Here is a 19,073-nt window from a genome sequence, read left to right as displayed (position 1 = left end):
CTATAAAGGTTAAAAGTTGACCAGCGATTTCTCATTTTTCCAACAACATTTACAAAACCATTTTTCTAGGGACCACATCACATTTGAAGTCACTTTGAGAGGTCTTTATGACAGAAAATACCCAAAAGTGACACCATTCTAAAAACTGCACCCCTCAAGGTGCTCAAAACCACATTCAAGAACTTTATTAACCCTTCAGGTGCTTCACAGGAATTTTTGGAATGTGGAAGAAAAAAATGAACATTTAACTTTTTTCACAAAAATGTTACTTTAGACCCAATTTTTTTTTATTTTTGCAGGGGTAACAGGAAAAAATGGACCCCAAAATTTGTTGTGCAATTTCCCCTGGGCATGCAGATACCCCATATGTGGGGAAAAAACACTGTTTGGGCGCACGGCAGGGCTCGAAAGGGAAGGAGCGCCATTTGCATTTTCGATTGTAAAATTTGCTTGAATAATTAGCGGACGCCATGTTGCGTTTGGAGAGCCCCTGATGTGCCTAAACAGTGGAAACCCCCCACAAGTGACCCCATTTTGGAAACTAGACCCCCCTGGGAACTTATCTAGATGGGTGGTGAGCATTTTGAACCCCCAGGTGCTTCACAAATTAATCCGTAAAAATGAAAAAGTATTTTTTTTTCCAGTTTTTCATTTTTACGAATCAATTTGTGAAGCACCTGGGGGTTCCAAGTGCTCACTATGCATCTAGATAGGTGCCTTGAGGGGTCTAGTTTCCAAAATGGGGTCGCTTGTGGGGGGTTTCCACTGTTTAGGCACACAGGGGCTCTCCAAACGCGACATGGTGTCCGCTAACAAATTGAATGGAAAATCGGCTCAAATTGTTGGCGGACACCATGTTGCGTTTGGAGAGCCCTTGTGTGCCTAAACATTGGAGCTCCCCCACAAGTGACCCCATTTTGGAAACTAGACCCCCCAAGGCACCTATCTGGATGCATAGTGAGCACTTGGAACCCCCAAGTGCTTCACAAATTGATTCGTAAAAATGAAAAAGTGGGGAAGAAAAAACACTTTTTTATTTTTACAGATTAATTTGTGAAGCACCTGGGGGTTCCAAGTGCTCATTATGCATCTAGATAGGTGCCTTGGGGGTCTAGTTTCCAAAATGGGGTCACTTGTTGGGGAGCTCAAATGTTTAGGCACACAGGGGCTCTCCAAACGCAACATGGTGTCCGCTAACAATTTGAGCCGATTTCCATTCAATCTGTTAGCGGACACCATGTCACGTTTGGAGAGCCCCTGTGTGTCTAAACAGTGGAAACCCCCCACAAGTGACCCCATTTTGGAAACTAGACCCCTCAAGGATTTTATCAAGGGGTATAGTGAACATTTTGAACCCAGAGGTACGACAGAGAATTTGATAACATTAGGTCATCATATTGAATAAGTTGTCATTAGTCTTGAGCGCAAGTGCTCGCTACTTGAGTTTGCATCGGGTACTCAGGTATGCACCATGTACTGCGTGTGCTCGAGTGACATGCTCGAGTCGCTGCCCCGCATGTTTCACGGTTATTAGACACCCAAAAAAAAACATGCAGGGATCGCTCGTGCATGGCAGGCAATCCCCGCAAAGTTTTTTGGGGCGCAAAGCATATGGGGCGGAGACTCGAGCATGTCACGCAAATACCCACGATACTCAATGCGCACCAGAGCACCCGATGCAAACTCAAGTAGCGAGCACTTGCGCTCAACACTAGTCGCCATATCGTCATCTTTTTTTCTTACTTTTGAAAAAAATCCCAACCCCATAGGGAGTATATAAGGTGGGCACCATCAAAGATCAGGGTCAGTCTGTCAGAGCCAGTAAGAAGCAGAGTTCCAGATGAGCCTGCAGAGAGAGAGTGGAGCAGAGAAGGAAAGACCCAGAGGGGACAAAGAAAGGACTCTGAGAACCCAAATTCAGTCCACGGGTGAAGAGTCGGCAATAGGGTACCGGATCCCAAACTGGTGGGGGCAAAAGCACACCCTAGCCAGAGACCGGAGGCCGTGGGCAGCGTCTGCCACGGCCACCCACCACATCCACCCCGAAGGCAAACCACGTGGAGGGTCAGGGAACCCAAGGCCAAGGGTCTCCCAACAGAAGGCCCGAGGGAGCTGGACCTAGGTGGATCACTAGTGGGGACGGCCAGAGGAAAGGACAGAAGGAGAGCTCAGGGTCACGCTCCGGACTTGCTTGGGGGTTGGCTGAATCCAGGACCTGGTGGACGCAGCACGGCTCGGGTGGTCACTTGAAGCTGGAGTGACCGGAACATCAGCAGTGAGTAAATACCCTAAACTGCACAACCCGACTCTGTCTTCACTTAACATCTACGCTGCACCACCACAACCCCCATCCTCTGCACCTGACCCCCTGAGGCTATACCCCACCCGTTGGGGGTTATACTACCAAAAGCTGCACCAACACCATCAGCCTCAGCGGACCCTGCTGCAGCGGCGGCCATAGTGACCGCAATACAACGGGTGGCGTAGTCGACATAAAGAACTTAATAACATCTGTAGGACTGCCACATACAACTGAGCTTGACACCCTGGGCACGGACCGGGTCACAGCCACTCGGAAGACTACAACCCCCATCTGATCCGGCTCCGGGTATTCCCCTAAAGAATATGGCCCAGGGGGTGCGTCACATACTTGCGCTTGCATTGCAAGAAATGGGGGAGGTACAATTGAACACTGCCCTGGGACAAGGACTTGCACGGGGATAATTGCAAATCTGCATCTTCTGATGCGGCAAGGATCACTTCTGATGGGCACACTTTTAGACAGTGACCTGGGTGTCAGAGATGCTTCCAGGGGTCTTCCCCATGTTGTTCCCATGTCTTTTCAGCACTGTATGCATGTGTCACACAGCACATGGCCAGATAAGGTTGTAAAATGTTAAAATGACATTTCCCGGTGAATGCATTTGTCACGGTTGAAAGCAATACAAAAGTGCAAAAACGCATAAAAAATGCAACTTGTGAACATAGCCCAAGGTGTGGAGGAGTATTTTTGTTTTTGGTTATTTATTTTACCTTATACACAAGTCGTTACCCTGGAAAGGATGTTCCTTAACATATTTCACAGGAAAACAGTTTCAGTTTTGTTTTTGTATGTTTTATTGTGAGCCTGTAAAAGTGGCTTAACACCTCTGACCACGTTGTTGACAGCAGTGACCTGGGGGTCAGAAATGCTTCCTGGGACGATCCCCATGTCATTTGAGCACTGTCACTATTGTTTTGGGCACTTTTTAGGCTTTCTACAGACTGCCGCAAAAATGCTCGGGTCTCCCATAGACTAACATTGGGCTCGTTGCTCGGGTCGAGCACCCGAGTATCACGGTGAGCTCAGCCCGATCTTCGAGCATCCAAGCATTTTAGTGCTCATTCAACACTAGAGCTCATACATTCTGCTGCCTCCACTAATATATACCTGACAGGAGCCCATACATTCTCCTGCCTCCAATAATATATACCTGACAGGAGCCCATACATTCTGCTGCCTCCAATAATATATACCTGACAGGAGCCCATACATTCTGCTGCCTCCAATAATATATACCTGACAGGAGCCCATACATTCTGCTGCCTCCAATAACATATATCCCCGACAGGAGCCCATAGATTCAGCTGCCTCCAATAATATATACCTGACAGGAGCCCATAGATTCTGCTGCCTCCAATAATATATACCTGAAAGGAGCCCATAGATTCCGCTGCCTCCAATAATATATATTTGACAGGAGCCCATAGATTCTCCTGCCTCCACTAATATATAGCTGACAGGAGCCCATACATTCTGCTGACTCCAATAATATATACCTGACAGGAGCCCATAGGTATATATTATTGGAGGCAGGAGAATCTATGGGCTCCTGTCAGGTATATATTATTGGAGCCAGCAGAATGTATGGGCTCCTGTCAGGTATATATTATTGGAGGCAGGAGAATCTGACAGGAGCCCATACATTCTCCTGCCTCCAATAATATATACCTGACAGGAGCCCATAGATTCTGCTGCCTCCAATAATATATGCCTGACAGGAGCCCATAGATTCTGCTGACTCCAATAATATATACCTGACAGGAGCCCATACATTCTGCTGACTCCAATAATATATACCTGACAGGAGCCCATAGATTCTGCTGCCTCCAATAATATATACCTGACAGGAGCCCATACATTCTCCTGCCTCCAATAATATATACCTGACAGGAGCCCATAGATTCTGCAGCCTCCAATAATATATACGACAGGAGACCATACATTCTGCTGCCTCCAATAATATATACCTCACAGGAGCCCATACATTCTCCTGCCTCCAATAATATATACCTGACAGGAGCCCATAGATTCTGCTGCCTCCAATAATATATACCTGACAGGAGCCCATACATTCTGCTGCCTCCAATAATATATACCTGACAGGAGCCCATACATTCTGCTGACTCCAATAATATATACCTGACAGGAGCCCATACATTCTGCTGCCTCCAATAATATATACCTGACAGGAGCCCATACATTCTGCTGCCTCCAATAATATATCTGACAGGAGCCCATAGATTCTCCTGCCTCCAATAATATATACCTGACAGGAGCCCATAGATTCTGCTGCCTCCAATAATATATACCTGACAGGAGCCTATACATTCTCCTGCCTCCAATAATATATACCTGACAGGAGCCCATAGATTCTGCTGCCTCCAATAATATATACCTGACAGGAGCCCATACATTCCGCTGCCTCCAATAATATATACCTGACAGGAGCCCATACAGTCTGCTGCCTCCAATAATATATACCTGACAGGAGCCCATAGATTCTGCTGCCTCCAATAATATATACCTGACAGGAGCCCATACATTCTGCTGCCCCCAATAATATATACCTGACAGGAGCCCATACATTCTCCTGCCTCCAATAATATATACCTGACAGGAGCCCATAGATTCTCCTACCTCCAATAATATATACCTGACAGGAGCCCATAGATTCTGCTGCCTCAATAATATATACCTGACAGGAGCCCATACATTCTCCTGCCTCCAATAATATATACCTGACAGGAGCCCATAGATTCTCCTGCCTCCAATAATATATACCTGACATGAGCCCATAGATTCTGCTGCCTCCAATAATATATACCTGACAGGAGCCCATACATTCTCCTGCCTCCAATAATATATACCTGGCAGGAGCCCATACATTCTGCTGCCTCCAATAATATATACCTGACAGGAGCCCATACATTCTCCTGCCTCCAATAATCTATACCTGACAGGAGCCCATACATTCCGCTGCCTCCAATAATATATACCTGACAGGAGCCCATACATTCTGCTGGCTCCAATAATATATACCTGACAGGAGCCCATACATTCTGCTGCCTCCAATAATATATACCTGACAGGAGCCCATACAGTCCGCTGCCTCCAATAATATATACCTGACAGGAGCCCATACAGTCTGCTGCCTCCAATAATATATACCTGACAGGAGCCCATAGATTCTGCTGCCTCCAATAATATATACCTGACAGGAGCCCATACATTCTGCTGCCCCCAATAATATATACCTGACAGGAGCCCATACATTCTCCTGCCTCCAATAATATATACCTGACAGGAGCCCATAGATTCTCCTACCTCCAATAATATATACCTGACAGGAGCCCATAGATTCTGCTGCCTCAATAATATATACCTGACAGGAGCCCATACATTCTCCTGCCTCCAATAATATATACCTGACAGGAGCCCATAGATTCTCCTGCCTCCAATAATATATACCTGACATGAGCCCATAGATTCTGCTGCCTCCAATAATATATACCTGACAGGAGCCCATACATTCTCCTGCCTCCAATAATATATACCTGGCAGGAGCCCATACATTCTGCTGCCTCCAATAATATATACCTGACAGGAGCCCATACATTCTCCTGCCTCCAATAATCTATACCTGACAGGAGCCCATACATTCCGCTGCCTCCAATAATATATACCTGACAGGAGCCCATACATTCTGCTGGCTCCAATAATATATACCTGACAGGAGCCCATACATTCTGCTGCCTCCAATAATATATACCTGACAGGAGCCTATACATTCTCCTGCCTCCAATAATATATACCTGACAGGAGCCCATACATTCCGCTGCCTCCAATAATATATACCTGACAGGAGCCCATACATTCTGCTGGCTCCAATAATATATACCTGACAGGAGGCCATACATTCTGCTATCTTCCAGAATGTATGGGCTCCTTCCAGGTCCTGAATGCAGGCCGTACATTCTAACTGGCTAACTTTACGAGGCGTGCGGAGCTGTGCGTGTGCGAGGTGTCCGGAGCGGAGCCGCGCGTGTGCGAGGCGTCCGGAGCGGAGCCGCGCGTGTGCGAGGCGTACGGAGCGGAGCCGCGTGTGTGCACGATATCCGGAGTGGAACTGTATGCGTGTGTACGTGTATGGAGCAGAGTGACTTTTGTGGAGCGGAACAGCATGTATATATTCTGTGTAAAAGATTTTTTTTACTTTTTAAACTTAAGGTAGATATTCTTGTTTTGTGGGTGGGGCGTAGTATGAGGGTGTGTCCATACCAAGATGATCACATTTACTAACATTTACACCAGAATGTGCTGTCAATTATAGCAGAAATCTAATCGAGTTTAAAGGAACCTGACATCAGTGAATCTGTGATTATTCTGACCTCAGACTCCTACAGACACTGAATGATGACGATGGAGCTGAGCTGTATGGTTTGTTGTTTTGCTTCCATGTGTACGTTACACTGAGTCATCAGGACCATACAGCATCTTGGCTCAATCACTGTCTCATCATTGGAAACACGTCCATTTCCTTTTGATTGATTGCTCCACAGTCTGGGGATGTCAGACGTCTTTCAATTTTCGCGCTTGCCATGTCATGGCCAGGGACAAAAGTGGCTGATATGCTGTCCTCATACACGTTACAACGGTGTGTAGTGAGACATGTAGGTAATCCCCGTCTTATTAAGAAAAGAGGCTGACGGTGTAACCTTATTTTATTGATTGGAGATTGACAGGAAAGGGTGAAACTATAGGATGTAATAACGGGTATTTCAGAATATATAACTGTACAATGCATGAGATACAGAAAGTCTGTAATATACAAGCTGATGATTATCTATCTAATACATCAAACATAGTTGTAACAACACAGCATTAAAAACAGATAGTGGCTTACCAACTATGCATGAAGCAGGCTGTTAACAAGGAGAACAAGATAGAAAACAAGTGATGTGGGTTCTCTTTATGAGCATACAGGAACAATGGCTGCTGCTCCTTTCAGTGTCTTAACAACCATGATGCAACAGGAACAATGTCTTAGGAACTTCCAATAATAATACATTGCAAACTGAAACTAAAATGTACACATTAAATGGCCAGCAGATGGTGCTGTTACCAAACAATATAAAATACAGGGTTAAATACACACAGAAACTATGACAAGGTACTGTCTCACATAACGACGCACCAGCGATCCCGACAACGATTTAACCTGGCCGATATCGTTGCTGCGTTGCTAAGTGATCGCTGGTGAGCTGTCAAACAGGCAGGCTCACCAGCGATCAGGGGAGCAGCGACATCGTGGAAAGAATCTTTCCACGATGTCCTGCTCCTGGTTACCAGCCTGCTGAAGCAGGAGCAGACTGGTAACCATGATAAACAGCGGGTTACTAGGGGAACACGCGAACCTAGTAACCCATTGTTTATCATGGTTACCACTCTGCTACGGTGAGCGGGAGGTTACCGCTAACCGTAGCAGAGTGGTAGCTATGATAAACAGCGGGTTACTGAGTGCGCGTGTGCCGCTGTTTATCATAGTTACCAGCCTGATCGCTGGTCCCGCTGGTCACACACAGCGATGTGTGCTGACCAGCGGGAGGGCAAGGACCAAAAAATGGTCCAGGACTCTTTGCAGCGATCAGCGACCTCACAGCAGGGGCTGATCGCTGCAAAGTGTCACACATAGCAACATAGCTGGTGAGGTCGCTGTTGCGTCACCAAAACCGTGACTCAGTAGCGATCTCGCTATGTGAGATGGGGGCTTTATGACTGTTGTACCTGTAAATAAACACAAAGTGAATAACTTTCAAATAGCAAAATTTACTATTAGGACTGCACAGGTGGTGCGTGGGAGAGATTGTGAACAGTAAGCTTGGTGAGGCTGGGGCACATACATGTCAGCTCACTGTGTTTTGAAACCGGACCATTAAGCTGTGTGCTCACGATGACTATCAGGCCACGTGGAGTATTTGGATCACAATGTATGGACTGTCCACAGATCTCCCACCTCAAACTTGACCTCCTCATATATGCGTATGAGACAGGTCGGGATACCCGCAGACAGTCTGTGCAAATTCCGCTCAGCTGTACCGTGCACACCTTGCCTCTGCCATGTTCTGTCCGGCTCTCAGTGTTTGTTGACCACCACGGCTGCTCCAGTCACATCTACTGTTCTGTGCTCTGTTGCTGAAACACTTCGGCTGTGTGCCCACTATGTGTTTGCATGGATTTATATAGTGTGACCAAGTTGTCAAGCACTTTCCAAGTGATGCTAAAATCGCTTGGAAAGCGCTTGTCAACCCGCATGCGAAAATGCATGTGAAGAACGCTTCACTTCCGCTTGTCCCTGGCAGGAAAATCGCATGTACAATCCGCATGCTTTTTTTCTGCCAGGGAGATGCAGAAACGCTCAGGAAAAATCCAGAACATTTCTGCTTGGTGGGCACATAGCCTTATGATGTTTTGGGTTTTTTTCAAACAAATTTTTAAAGATTTTTTTAATACATTTTTTAACAGAAAAAAACATTTTTATAGGCACAACAAGGTCTTCAGTATGATTCGTGCTATTTACAAACAGGTGAACAATATAACTCGGTGTAATAGAATGTCACAATCAAAGGTTAGGATCATATATACATTAATACGATAACGTCCACTTCAACAATGTTCTTGTATCAGTACATTCTACATATTATCTCTTTTATCCCTGGCTCTTGCAATCATCTTTCTTTAAGTATCCTGTAAAAGTTTTCCCAGAGAACCTTTCAATCTTTCGATATGGTACCATGTAGATGCAATAAATGGTGTAACAATTTATGATATTTCTTCTGTGTTACAATATTTCTCAACAAATGGTTTCCACTTGACAAAGTACTGTATTTATTAATTTCTCTTTTTCATCTACAGTAGTACTGTACTATAGTAGGTTTTTCAATTGCGAAATGGATTCCTGGAATGTTGGGATCGAAGTTCTCAGCCAACATCCCAGCACCAGTCTTTTGGCTAACAGGATTATCACATGTACTGTACTAGTGGGGAATTGAGGAAAAATGTTTCTTTTCTTTAGCCTTCTCCCTTGGCCAGTAGTGGAATAATATACTGAGGAGGTGTGTGTGTGTGTGTGTGTGGGGGGGGGGGGGGATAGTGGGACATAGAAACATAGAAAGATAGAGCTGGAAGGGACCTCTAGGGTCATCTGGTCGAACCCCCTGCTCAATGCAGGATTCACTAAATCATCTCAGACCGATGTCTGTCCAGACTCTGTTTGAAGACTTCCATTGAAGGAGAGCTCACCACTAGTGATGAGCGAGTATGTTCTGTTAACCCTTTTGCCGAGTATGCGCGGGCGAGCACCGAGTAGTTACAGCTGCTCGGTGTTATGTTTGAATCACTCCCGTGTGCATGATTTGCGACTGTTTGACAGTTTTAATACATGTGAGGAATGTGTAAGAAATAGGCATTCCTCCCATGTATTAAAGCTGTCAAACAGTCGCAAATCATGTACACGGGATAGATTCAAACATATCACCGAGCAGCTGTAACTACTCGGTGCTCGCCCGAGCATACTCGGCGAAAGGGTTAACAGAACATACTCGCTCATCACTACTCACCACCTCTTGTGGCCGCCTGTTCCACTCATTGATCACCCTCACTGTCAAAAAGTTTTTTCTAATATCTAATCTGTATCATCTCCCATTCAGTTTCATCCCATTGCTTCTTGTGTTTCCATGTGCAAATGAGAATAAAGCTGATCCCTCTACAGTGTGACAGCCCTTGAGATATTTTCAATTTCCATATATATACATATTTTCAATGCCATTCAGAATTGGCCTCAAGAAATTATGCAGTCTTGGACATGTCCGAATACAATGTAATAAGTCTGTAGAGGGGGTTCTACATTTTGGGCATTGTGTGATCCAATCGGGTTTAAGAGGAGTCATTGAGAGATCAAAAGCATAAATTGCCTTATGGATAATTTTCAATTGGGTTTCTCTCCACTTCTCTTTACTATTTATGATGTTATCGAGGCCTGATATTTAAGGTTCTCATTCCCCTCTATCCAGGTCCTCAATCAATAGGTATTTGTTATTTCCATTGTATGCAGAATTGCTTCTCTATTATGATCACTGGTAACAACATGGCTTGTTGCTGACCACGTTCTTCATTCTTCTGCCTGTTTGACCATGTTTTTGTCTCTTGATTTTTTACCATGAATTGGTGTTTTCTGACTGACTCAGCAATTGTCACTCATAGACACTGCACTGTAGCTCTTTATTCTATCCCTAGCAACCAAGTGGTTCCACTTAGTAAGTTGTTCTTATATCAGAACTTTTTCTTTCCTTTCTTCCGCAGATGGCACATCTGGTTAAATATTGTGCCCACCCCCATGTTCAGGCCAACAGCCTATAGCAAAAAAGAGCAACCAAACAAATGCTCAAAACAGACGCCCAAAAAATGTATTAAAGGGACTCATGTCACCACAGAATGACTGTTCAAACTAAGTCGTGCCGCTCAGTGCTTCACGGAGTGGCCAACCATTTAAGTAAACCTTTCCAACTGCTTGGTTTCCTGCTATCTCCACACCCTCTCTTCTTTGATTGACTGGATTCATAGAGCCAGGGAATGGCAAAGATAGATGGAAAGCAAGCAGGTGGAAAGGGGATTTTAAATGATTGGCCACACCATGGAGCACCGAGCATCTGTACTTGGTTTGAACAGTCATCCTGTACTGACAAAGTCCCTGTAACCTCTCAGAGACATCTGCCACAAAGGTATAGATAGATATATGTGGAGATATATGTAACAATCAGCTTAATTCCACAAATGGTGCCACTATCAATATCATATTTATAGTCAACCTGCACCAGATAAAATTCCAGTCCACTAGATATTAAAAACAATTATAAACGTATAAATCTATCTGCACAATGTGTCCAAATGTTTCTCAGCTTTCAAAATGAAGTTACAAGAATCTAGTTGTGAGATCATAATACCGATTGGTACATATCAAGATCCTCATACAATCCAATGTGTTTCTGAGATGCACACTTTCCTTCATCAGGGATGGGGTATATGGTATTCCCTCAATCATATAAAGGCAGTCCATCTTCAGAGATCTTGACGTTCCTTTGTCCACAGCACACGACATAATCAAGAAGTTTACAACCCATGGCATTGTAGCAAATCTCCCTGGATGTGGGCGTCATAGAAAAATTTATGAAACGTTGGAACGCAGGATAGTCCGGATGGTGGATAAGAAGCGCCAATCAAGTTACAAAGAAATTCAAGCTGTCCTGCAGGCTCAGGGTGCATCAGTGTCAGAGCGAACTATCTGTTGACATTTGAATGAAATTAAACGCTATGGCAGGAGACCCAGGAGGACCCCACTGCTGACACAGAAACATAACAAAGCTAAACTGTAGTTTGCCAAAATCCTGGGAACACATCTTGTGGACAGATGAAACCAAGATAGAGCTTTTTGGCAAAGCGAGGAATGGGCCAACCGCTGACACAGAGGAGAAAGGGAGAATGAGCCGGAGCTGTGCTCAGGAGCGGTGTCCTGTCACCCACTGAGTGCAGCTCTGGAGTGGCTCATTCTCCCCGGCTCCTCTTTGTCAACGGTCAGAGGATTATAGCAGGGGACACTTAGGACAGGTGAGTATATGGATTTTATTATTTTATTTTTATACAGGGACACTGCGGGAGCAGACACTACTACCCTCATCATTGTCCCTGCTGGTGCTGATCACAGCGCCGGCAGGGAACTATGAGAAGGGCAGCATTCAGCACTGGCGTTTGGAAACAGCACGAACTGTAGCGCTGATTCCCAGGCGCCGGTACGTGTCACACGGATGTCATCCGCGTCGCACGTTTTGCGGACTGTGCATCTGTAAAAAAAACGGACATGTCAGCGTGTGGAGCACACAGTCCATGAAAACACACTGACATGTGCACAGACCCGTTGATTTTAATGGGTCTGCGTGTATCAGTGTCTCTGGTACGTGTGGAAACTGTCATCACAAAAAAACGGAAATACTGATGTGTGAAAGAGCCCTTAAACATACTGCCAGAGGTACAATGGATGGTTTAGGTCAAAGCATAGTCATGTGTTTGAATGGCGCATTCAAAGTCCAGACCTAAATCCCATTGAGAATTGCAGCGAAAGTTGGTCCTACAAAGTATTGACTCAAGGGTCTGAATGCAAATGTACCTCACAATTTTCAGATTTTTATTTTTTAATCATTTAAAAAAACAAGTATCATTTCCTTTGCACTCCACAAATATTTGCTACATTTTTAAGTTTATAGATGAAATGTGAAAAAATGTGGAAAGTTCACGAGGTATGAACATTTTTTTAAGGCACTGTAAATTACAGCTATGAGAAAACTATTAGTATTACGAGGGTCAGTCAATAAGTAATGCCTCCTATTTTTTTTCTCCTTAAATAAGGTAGTTATGTTAAATATTCGAATTTGGCACAATTCCTCAAACCTTCTTCTCCAATCCACAGCAATTGCAACTTCCTGCACCAACAGGTGGCAGGACTGTATCCGTTTGCAAAATGGCTGACATCGATGTTCGCATTAGACAACATTCTGTGATTGAATTCTTGCATGCAGAAGGAGAAACGCCCATTCGAATTCATGAGAGACTGAAAAATGTGTACGGTGATGCAACAGTGGATGTCAGTACTGTTAGACGATGGGTTCGTCGCTGTAACACAGCTGAAGGGCCATCATCGTTGGCTGACAAAATGCAGAGTGGCAGGCCAGTAACCGCAGTGACTCCAGGCAACATTCAGCGAGTCGATGACATCATTCGTGGTGACCGCCGGGTGACTGCAGATGAATTGTGAAGCATTATCTGCCTCAGTAAAGTCAGTGTGATGAAAATTATTGGACAACTGGGATACAGAAAAGTTTGTGCATGGTGGGTACCAAGAATGCTTTTTACCATGCTGGGATACATGCCCTTGTTAAACGGTGGACCAAGACTGTGGAAATGGATGGAGATTGTATTGAAAAGTGACAAATTAATCGTTAATGTTGTGGTTTTCAACCTATGTAATTGCATTTGAATTTCTTGCCAATTAAAAGGAAAAAAAAAAATAGGAGGCATTACTTATTGACTGACCCTCGTATTATGTCGGCTTATTAGATGTTTTAGCACAGTTTCTAATCCTGACAGTATCTGCTATTAACTGTGATGGTGAAGCTGCTCCTTTGTGATCCTCCTCCATTCTGGGACGTTACATCACAGATCAAGGGGCATAGCCAGCTCCTGGCTTCTAGTAACAGCCAGCCCCTTGAATAATATCTCATTCCATTCAGTCTGAGATCAGTGTGTGTGGACAGCCTCTGACATACTACAGTCATTCACCTGTGCTCTGCCAGCCCTTCATTTTCCCTTCAGGAAGAATTTAACCTCCCTCACAGATAATTCTGTCAATTTATTTAGGTCAGACACACCTTTGATGTACAAAACAGGATTTTATGGAGTAAAGTTATTAACCCCTTTACAGCCTGGGGCGTAATAGTAAGCACCAGGTTGTCACCCCCTGTTCAGCGAGGGCTCCGGCGCTGAGCCCACACTGAACCGGGCACATGTCAGCTGATTTATACAGCTGACATGTGCACGCTACAGCTGCGGGTAGAACTGCGATCCACCCGCGGCTGTTAACCTGTTAAATGTCGCTGTCAATCTCTGACAGCGGCATTTAACAGCGCCAAGCCGGAAGCGCGTCACTTACCCCGCCCTTCGGTGACCCCGTCATGTGATCACGGGTTACCGATACGTGGGCATGACAACCCTGGGACTGCAGCAGACCCCAGTGGTTGTCATGTACTGATCGCTATGAGCGCCACCTAGTGGTCGGCGCTCATACCACAGGAGCATTTCTGCTATATAGAGGTGATCTGCTAATCACCTCTATGTAGCAGAGGTGATTGGACATTTGCTGCTTCTAGTCTCCTATGGAGAAGCAAGCAAAAAGTGTAAAAAAAAATGTTTTAAAAAATATTTAAAAAATATGAAAGTTTAAATCACCCCCCTTTCGCCCCATTCAAAATAAAATAAAAAAAAAACCACATACACATATTTGGTATTGCCGCGTTCAGAATCGCCCGATCTATCAATATAAAAAAATAATTAATCAGATCGGTAAACGGCGTAACGAGAAAAAAATTCTAAATGCCAGAATTACGCTTTTTGGTTGCCGCAACATTGCAATAAAATGCAATAACGGGCGATCAATACATCGGATGTACCCCAAAATGGTATCAATAAAAACGTCAACTCGGCGCGCAAAAAATAAGCCCTCGCCCGGCCCCAGACTCCGAAAAATGGAGACGCTACGGGTCTTGGAAAATCGCACAATTTTTTTTTTTTTTTAGTAATCTTTGGATTTTTTTTCACCACTTAAATAAAAAAGAACCTGTACATGTTTGGTGTCTACGAACTCGTAATGACCTGGAGAATAATAATGGCAGGTCAGTTTTAGCATTCAGTGAACGTGGTAAAAAAAAATTAAAACACTTTTTTTGCAATTTCACCGCACTTGGAATTTTTTTCCCGTTTTCCCGTACATGATATGGTAAAACCAGTGATGGTGTTTAAAAGTACAACTCGTCCCGCAAAAAATAAGCCCTCACACGGCCATATTGACCAAAAAATAAAAACACTATGGCTCTGGGAACAAAAAAAAGAAAATGCAAAAACGTAAAATACCAGGGTCCTTAAGGGGTTAAAATTGTATAATCATAAATCAGCTGGTTTGGCTGGAGACATCATGTTTTTTTTAAATTAGGGAATGTAGAAGAAATTACACTGTGAGACAGATGTTTAACAAAGTTATTACTACAGGACTCTATGAGAAAGTGATTTATTATACAAGAAAGCAAAGCCAAAAATTAGGGAATCTGGGCACCATGGCTGGATGCTCCTGACCGGGCCCCCAATCGTGTTAGTACGAGACGGAGTCTTTGTCCCTGGAGCTTCTCTACTCCTTATAATGAGACTCACTGATCTTGTTGAAATAAAAAGAGTTTGGAGTAAAATAGAAACTGCCTGAATATGAGGACCTTGTCTGATCTATATGTCCTTGTACAGACAACTATGGAGATGGCTCTATTCTTCGGTATAAAATATATGAAGTTTCTGTAGCCCTAATAATTCTGCGCAGGGGTCTTTGTATAGATAATTTTGCTCCAGCATTACAAATTGAGATAATGGAGATGGAGAGAGGGAGACATTTTATTATAACTGGAATGGATCACACTAGACATTCCTACAAAGAAGGAATGGATCATATATGTAAATAGTAATTTGCAATATGAACATGTTTATTATTGTAATATAGAAAAGTTAAAGACGTTTGTTCACACACGGAGATTGTGGATTGAAAGAGATTGATGAATGGCAGATCACTGAGATTGGGAGTAAGGAAGAAGAGGGAGGAGGAAATGTTGGGTATTTTTGGGGAGGTTTAGGGGGTAGGGTAGCAATACTCTTGTCCATATAGTGAATATATATATATAATGTATATCTGTGAAATATTCAGTGCATATGGAATATTGCATTTATTTGCTGTTTTAGATGACAGATGTATATTAGTAACTGCATATGTTTCAATTCAAATTCAAAGTTCTAACTTGCTTTCTCGTTTACTTATTTGTCATTACTTTGAGTCTCTGTTTCATATTTTTTTCTTGTACAGTTTGTCAAAAATATATGGTTTCTCCCTGTGTGAGTTTTCCTTTGTGGTCAACAAAATATGATTTTCAAGTAAAGCATTTTCCTTATCCTAGGTATGAGAATGGTTTCTCCCTTTTTTAGATATTTGATGTTTAGTAAGGTTCCTTTTATTGGCAAAATGTTTCCCACATTCTGAACATGAAAATGGTTTCTCCCCGGTGTGATTTCTCTGGTGACTAACAAGATGTGTTTTCTGCTTAAAATGTTGCCCACATTCTGAACATGAATACGGCTTCTCCCCTGTGTGCGTTCTCTGATGAGTAAAAAGATGTGATTTATCTATAAAACATTTCCCACATTCTGAACATGAAAATGGCTTCTCCCCTGTGTGAGTTCTGCAATGTCTGTCAAGATGTGGTTTCCTTACAAAACATTTCCCACATTCTGAACATGAAAATGGCTTTTCCCCTGTGTGAGTTCTCTGATGCGCAACAAGATGATTTTTCTTTCCAAAACATTTCCCACATTCTGAACATGAATATGGCTTCTCCTCTGTGTGAGTTCTCTGATGTGTAACAAGATTTGCTTTATATGCAAAATATTTCCCACATTCTGAACATGAAAATGGCTTCTCCCCTGTGTGAGTTCTCAGATGTTTAGCAAGATTTATTTTATTTGTAAAACAATTACCACATTCTGAGCATGAAAATGGCTTCTCCCCTGTGTGACTTCTCTGATGTGTTAGAAAATGTGATTTATGTGAAAAACATTTCTCACATTCTGAACATGAAAATGGCTTCACCCCTGTGTGAGTTCTTTGATGTGTAACAAGTTTTGATTTAACTGAAAAACATTTCTCACATTCTGAGCATGAAAATGGCTTCTTCCCTGTGTGATTGCTCTGGTGACTAACAAGATGTGATTTCCGTTTAAAACATTTCTCACATTCTGAACATGAAAATGGCTTATCAACTGTGTGAGTTCTCGGATGTGTAAGAAAAGATGTTTTGAGGGAAAAACTTTCTTCATATTCTACACTTGAAAATTGTTTGTTTGCTGTAAGAGCAGTTCTATTTGTAACGTCTCTTTTGTGACTTTTATTTTTCTTACTAGTCTGAGATGAATCAGAAGATAGGACCTGTTTAAAAGGTTCAAATGATAGATCTTTACTGTAAAGGGATGATGGTATTTCTGGAATAGTGGAACAGGCGTCAATTATATCCTGTGAGACATCAAGGTCCTCAGAATTAAAAACTGAAGGTCTCAGATGTCCCTCTGATCTGGTACAGTCATCTAAAAAAAATAAAGATTATTTTTGAATAATATATTCTGAATTATATTTTTTTAACATTGCAAAAATAGCTAAAGAAATTGCAAGTTACAGCGAGTGAAATAAGTATTAAACACATCATCAATTTTCTAAGTAAATAAATTTCTAAAGGTGCCATTGACATGAAATTCTCACCAGAAATCGTAAACAACCCATTCAATCTACACAAGCAAAGAAATCACACCATAGATGTTCATATATTAAGACACTTAAAATTTATGGTATGCATGTCTCCAGAAGCACAAGCTGGGCACCACTTACTGGGTACTAAAATGGTATATTTGCAATTTTCACTCTCCAACATCCACTGTGTGCTAGTTTCCTGAGAATACCTGTGAAGTCAAAATAGTCACTACTCAAAGATTAGTGATGAGCGAGTATGTTCGGTTAACCCTTTCGCCGAGTATACTCGGCCAAGCACCGAGTATTTATAGCGTTCTCGGGCTTTAAGTTTTCGTCACTCCGTTAACATGATTTGCAACTGTTTGACAGATTTAATACACGTGAGGAATGCTGGAAAAACAGGCGTTCCTCACATGCAGGGCCGGCGTCAGCACCCGGCGCACCCGGGCAAATGCCGGGGCCCTGAGCAGGCAGAGGGGCCCACTGGCGGTCGCGCACCCCGCCGGGCTGTGGGCAGAGGAGAGCGGTGTCAGCGCCCGCCCTTCCCCCCGCTTGCTCAGGGCCCTGGCAGCTGGATACTTACCTCTCCCCGTGCCTCCGCAGATCCGCTGTCTTCTTGCTCTGCGCTTCCTGTGACGTCTCAGGTCAGAGGGCGCGGTGACGTCTTTACACCGCGCCCTCCCCTGAGCCGTCACAGGGAGTGCTGAGCGGGAAGACGCCGACAACGCTGGAGTCCGGACCAGAGCAGCGGCAGCAGGTGAGAAGGGAGGTGAGTATTTGATTTTTTTTTTTAATGTATGGAGGCATGGGGCATTATAAAGAGGGGGGGGGGATTCCTGCATGGGGCATTATAAAGAGGAGGGGTGACAGCCTGCATGGGGCATTATAAAGGGGGGGAGATTCCTGCATGGGGCATTATAAAGAGGAGGGGTGACAGCCTGCATGGGGCATTATAAAGAGGGGGGGGGATTCCTGCATGGGGCATTATAAAGAGGAGGGGTGACAGCCTGCATGGGGCATTATAAAGAGGGGGGGGGATTCCTGCATGGGGCATTATAAAGAGGAGGGGTGACAGCCTGCATGGGGCATTATAAAGGGGGGGAGATTCCTGCATGGGGCATTATAAAGAGGAGGGGTGACAGCCTGCATGGGGCATTATAAAGGGGGGGGAGATTCCTGCATGGGGCATTATAAAGAGGAGGGGTGACAGCCTGCATGGGGCATTATAAGGTGGGGAACAGCCTGCATGGGGCATTATAAGGTGGGGAACAGCCTGCATGGGGCATTATAAAGAGGGGGGGACATCCTGCATGGGGCATTATAAAGAGGAGGGGTGACAGCCTGCATGGGGCATTATAAAGAGGAGGGGTGACAGCCTGCATGGGGCATTATAAGGTGGGGAACAGCCTGCATGGGGCATTATAAAGGGGGGGGGCAGCCTGTATGGGGCATTATGTGGGGGGGTAACAGCCTGCATGGAGCATTAAAAGGGGTCGGGGCTGTATGGGGCATTATGTGGGGTCGAACAGCCTGCATGGAGCATTATAAGGGGGGGGGGGCAGCCTGTATGGGGCATTATGTGGGGGGTAACAGCCTGCA

General features: G+C 44.1%; 1 protein-coding gene across 1 annotated transcript in view; it reads right to left on the bottom strand.

The window, feature by feature from the left end:
• LOC141271858 (uncharacterized) overlaps positions 1-19,073 on the bottom strand; it is a 158,552-nt gene that overhangs the window by 105,140 nt on the left and 34,339 nt on the right. Inside the window, exon 12 of the mRNA XM_073682053.1 lies at positions 17,160-17,314. Within this exon, the coding sequence (XP_073538154.1) occupies positions 17,160-17,314 (155 nt within the window). The remainder of the gene's footprint in view (positions 1-17,159; positions 17,315-19,073) is intronic.

Source organism: Phyllobates terribilis, unplaced genomic scaffold, assembly GCF_046119375.1.
Source record: "Phyllobates terribilis strain yellow unplaced genomic scaffold, ASM4611937v1 Scaffold_5__5_contigs__length_657084704, whole genome shotgun sequence".
Taxonomy (NCBI): Eukaryota; Metazoa; Chordata; class Amphibia; order Anura; family Dendrobatidae; genus Phyllobates; species Phyllobates terribilis.
Note: the sequence above shows the minus strand (reverse complement) of the source record. Positions and strands in the feature narration are given on the sequence as shown.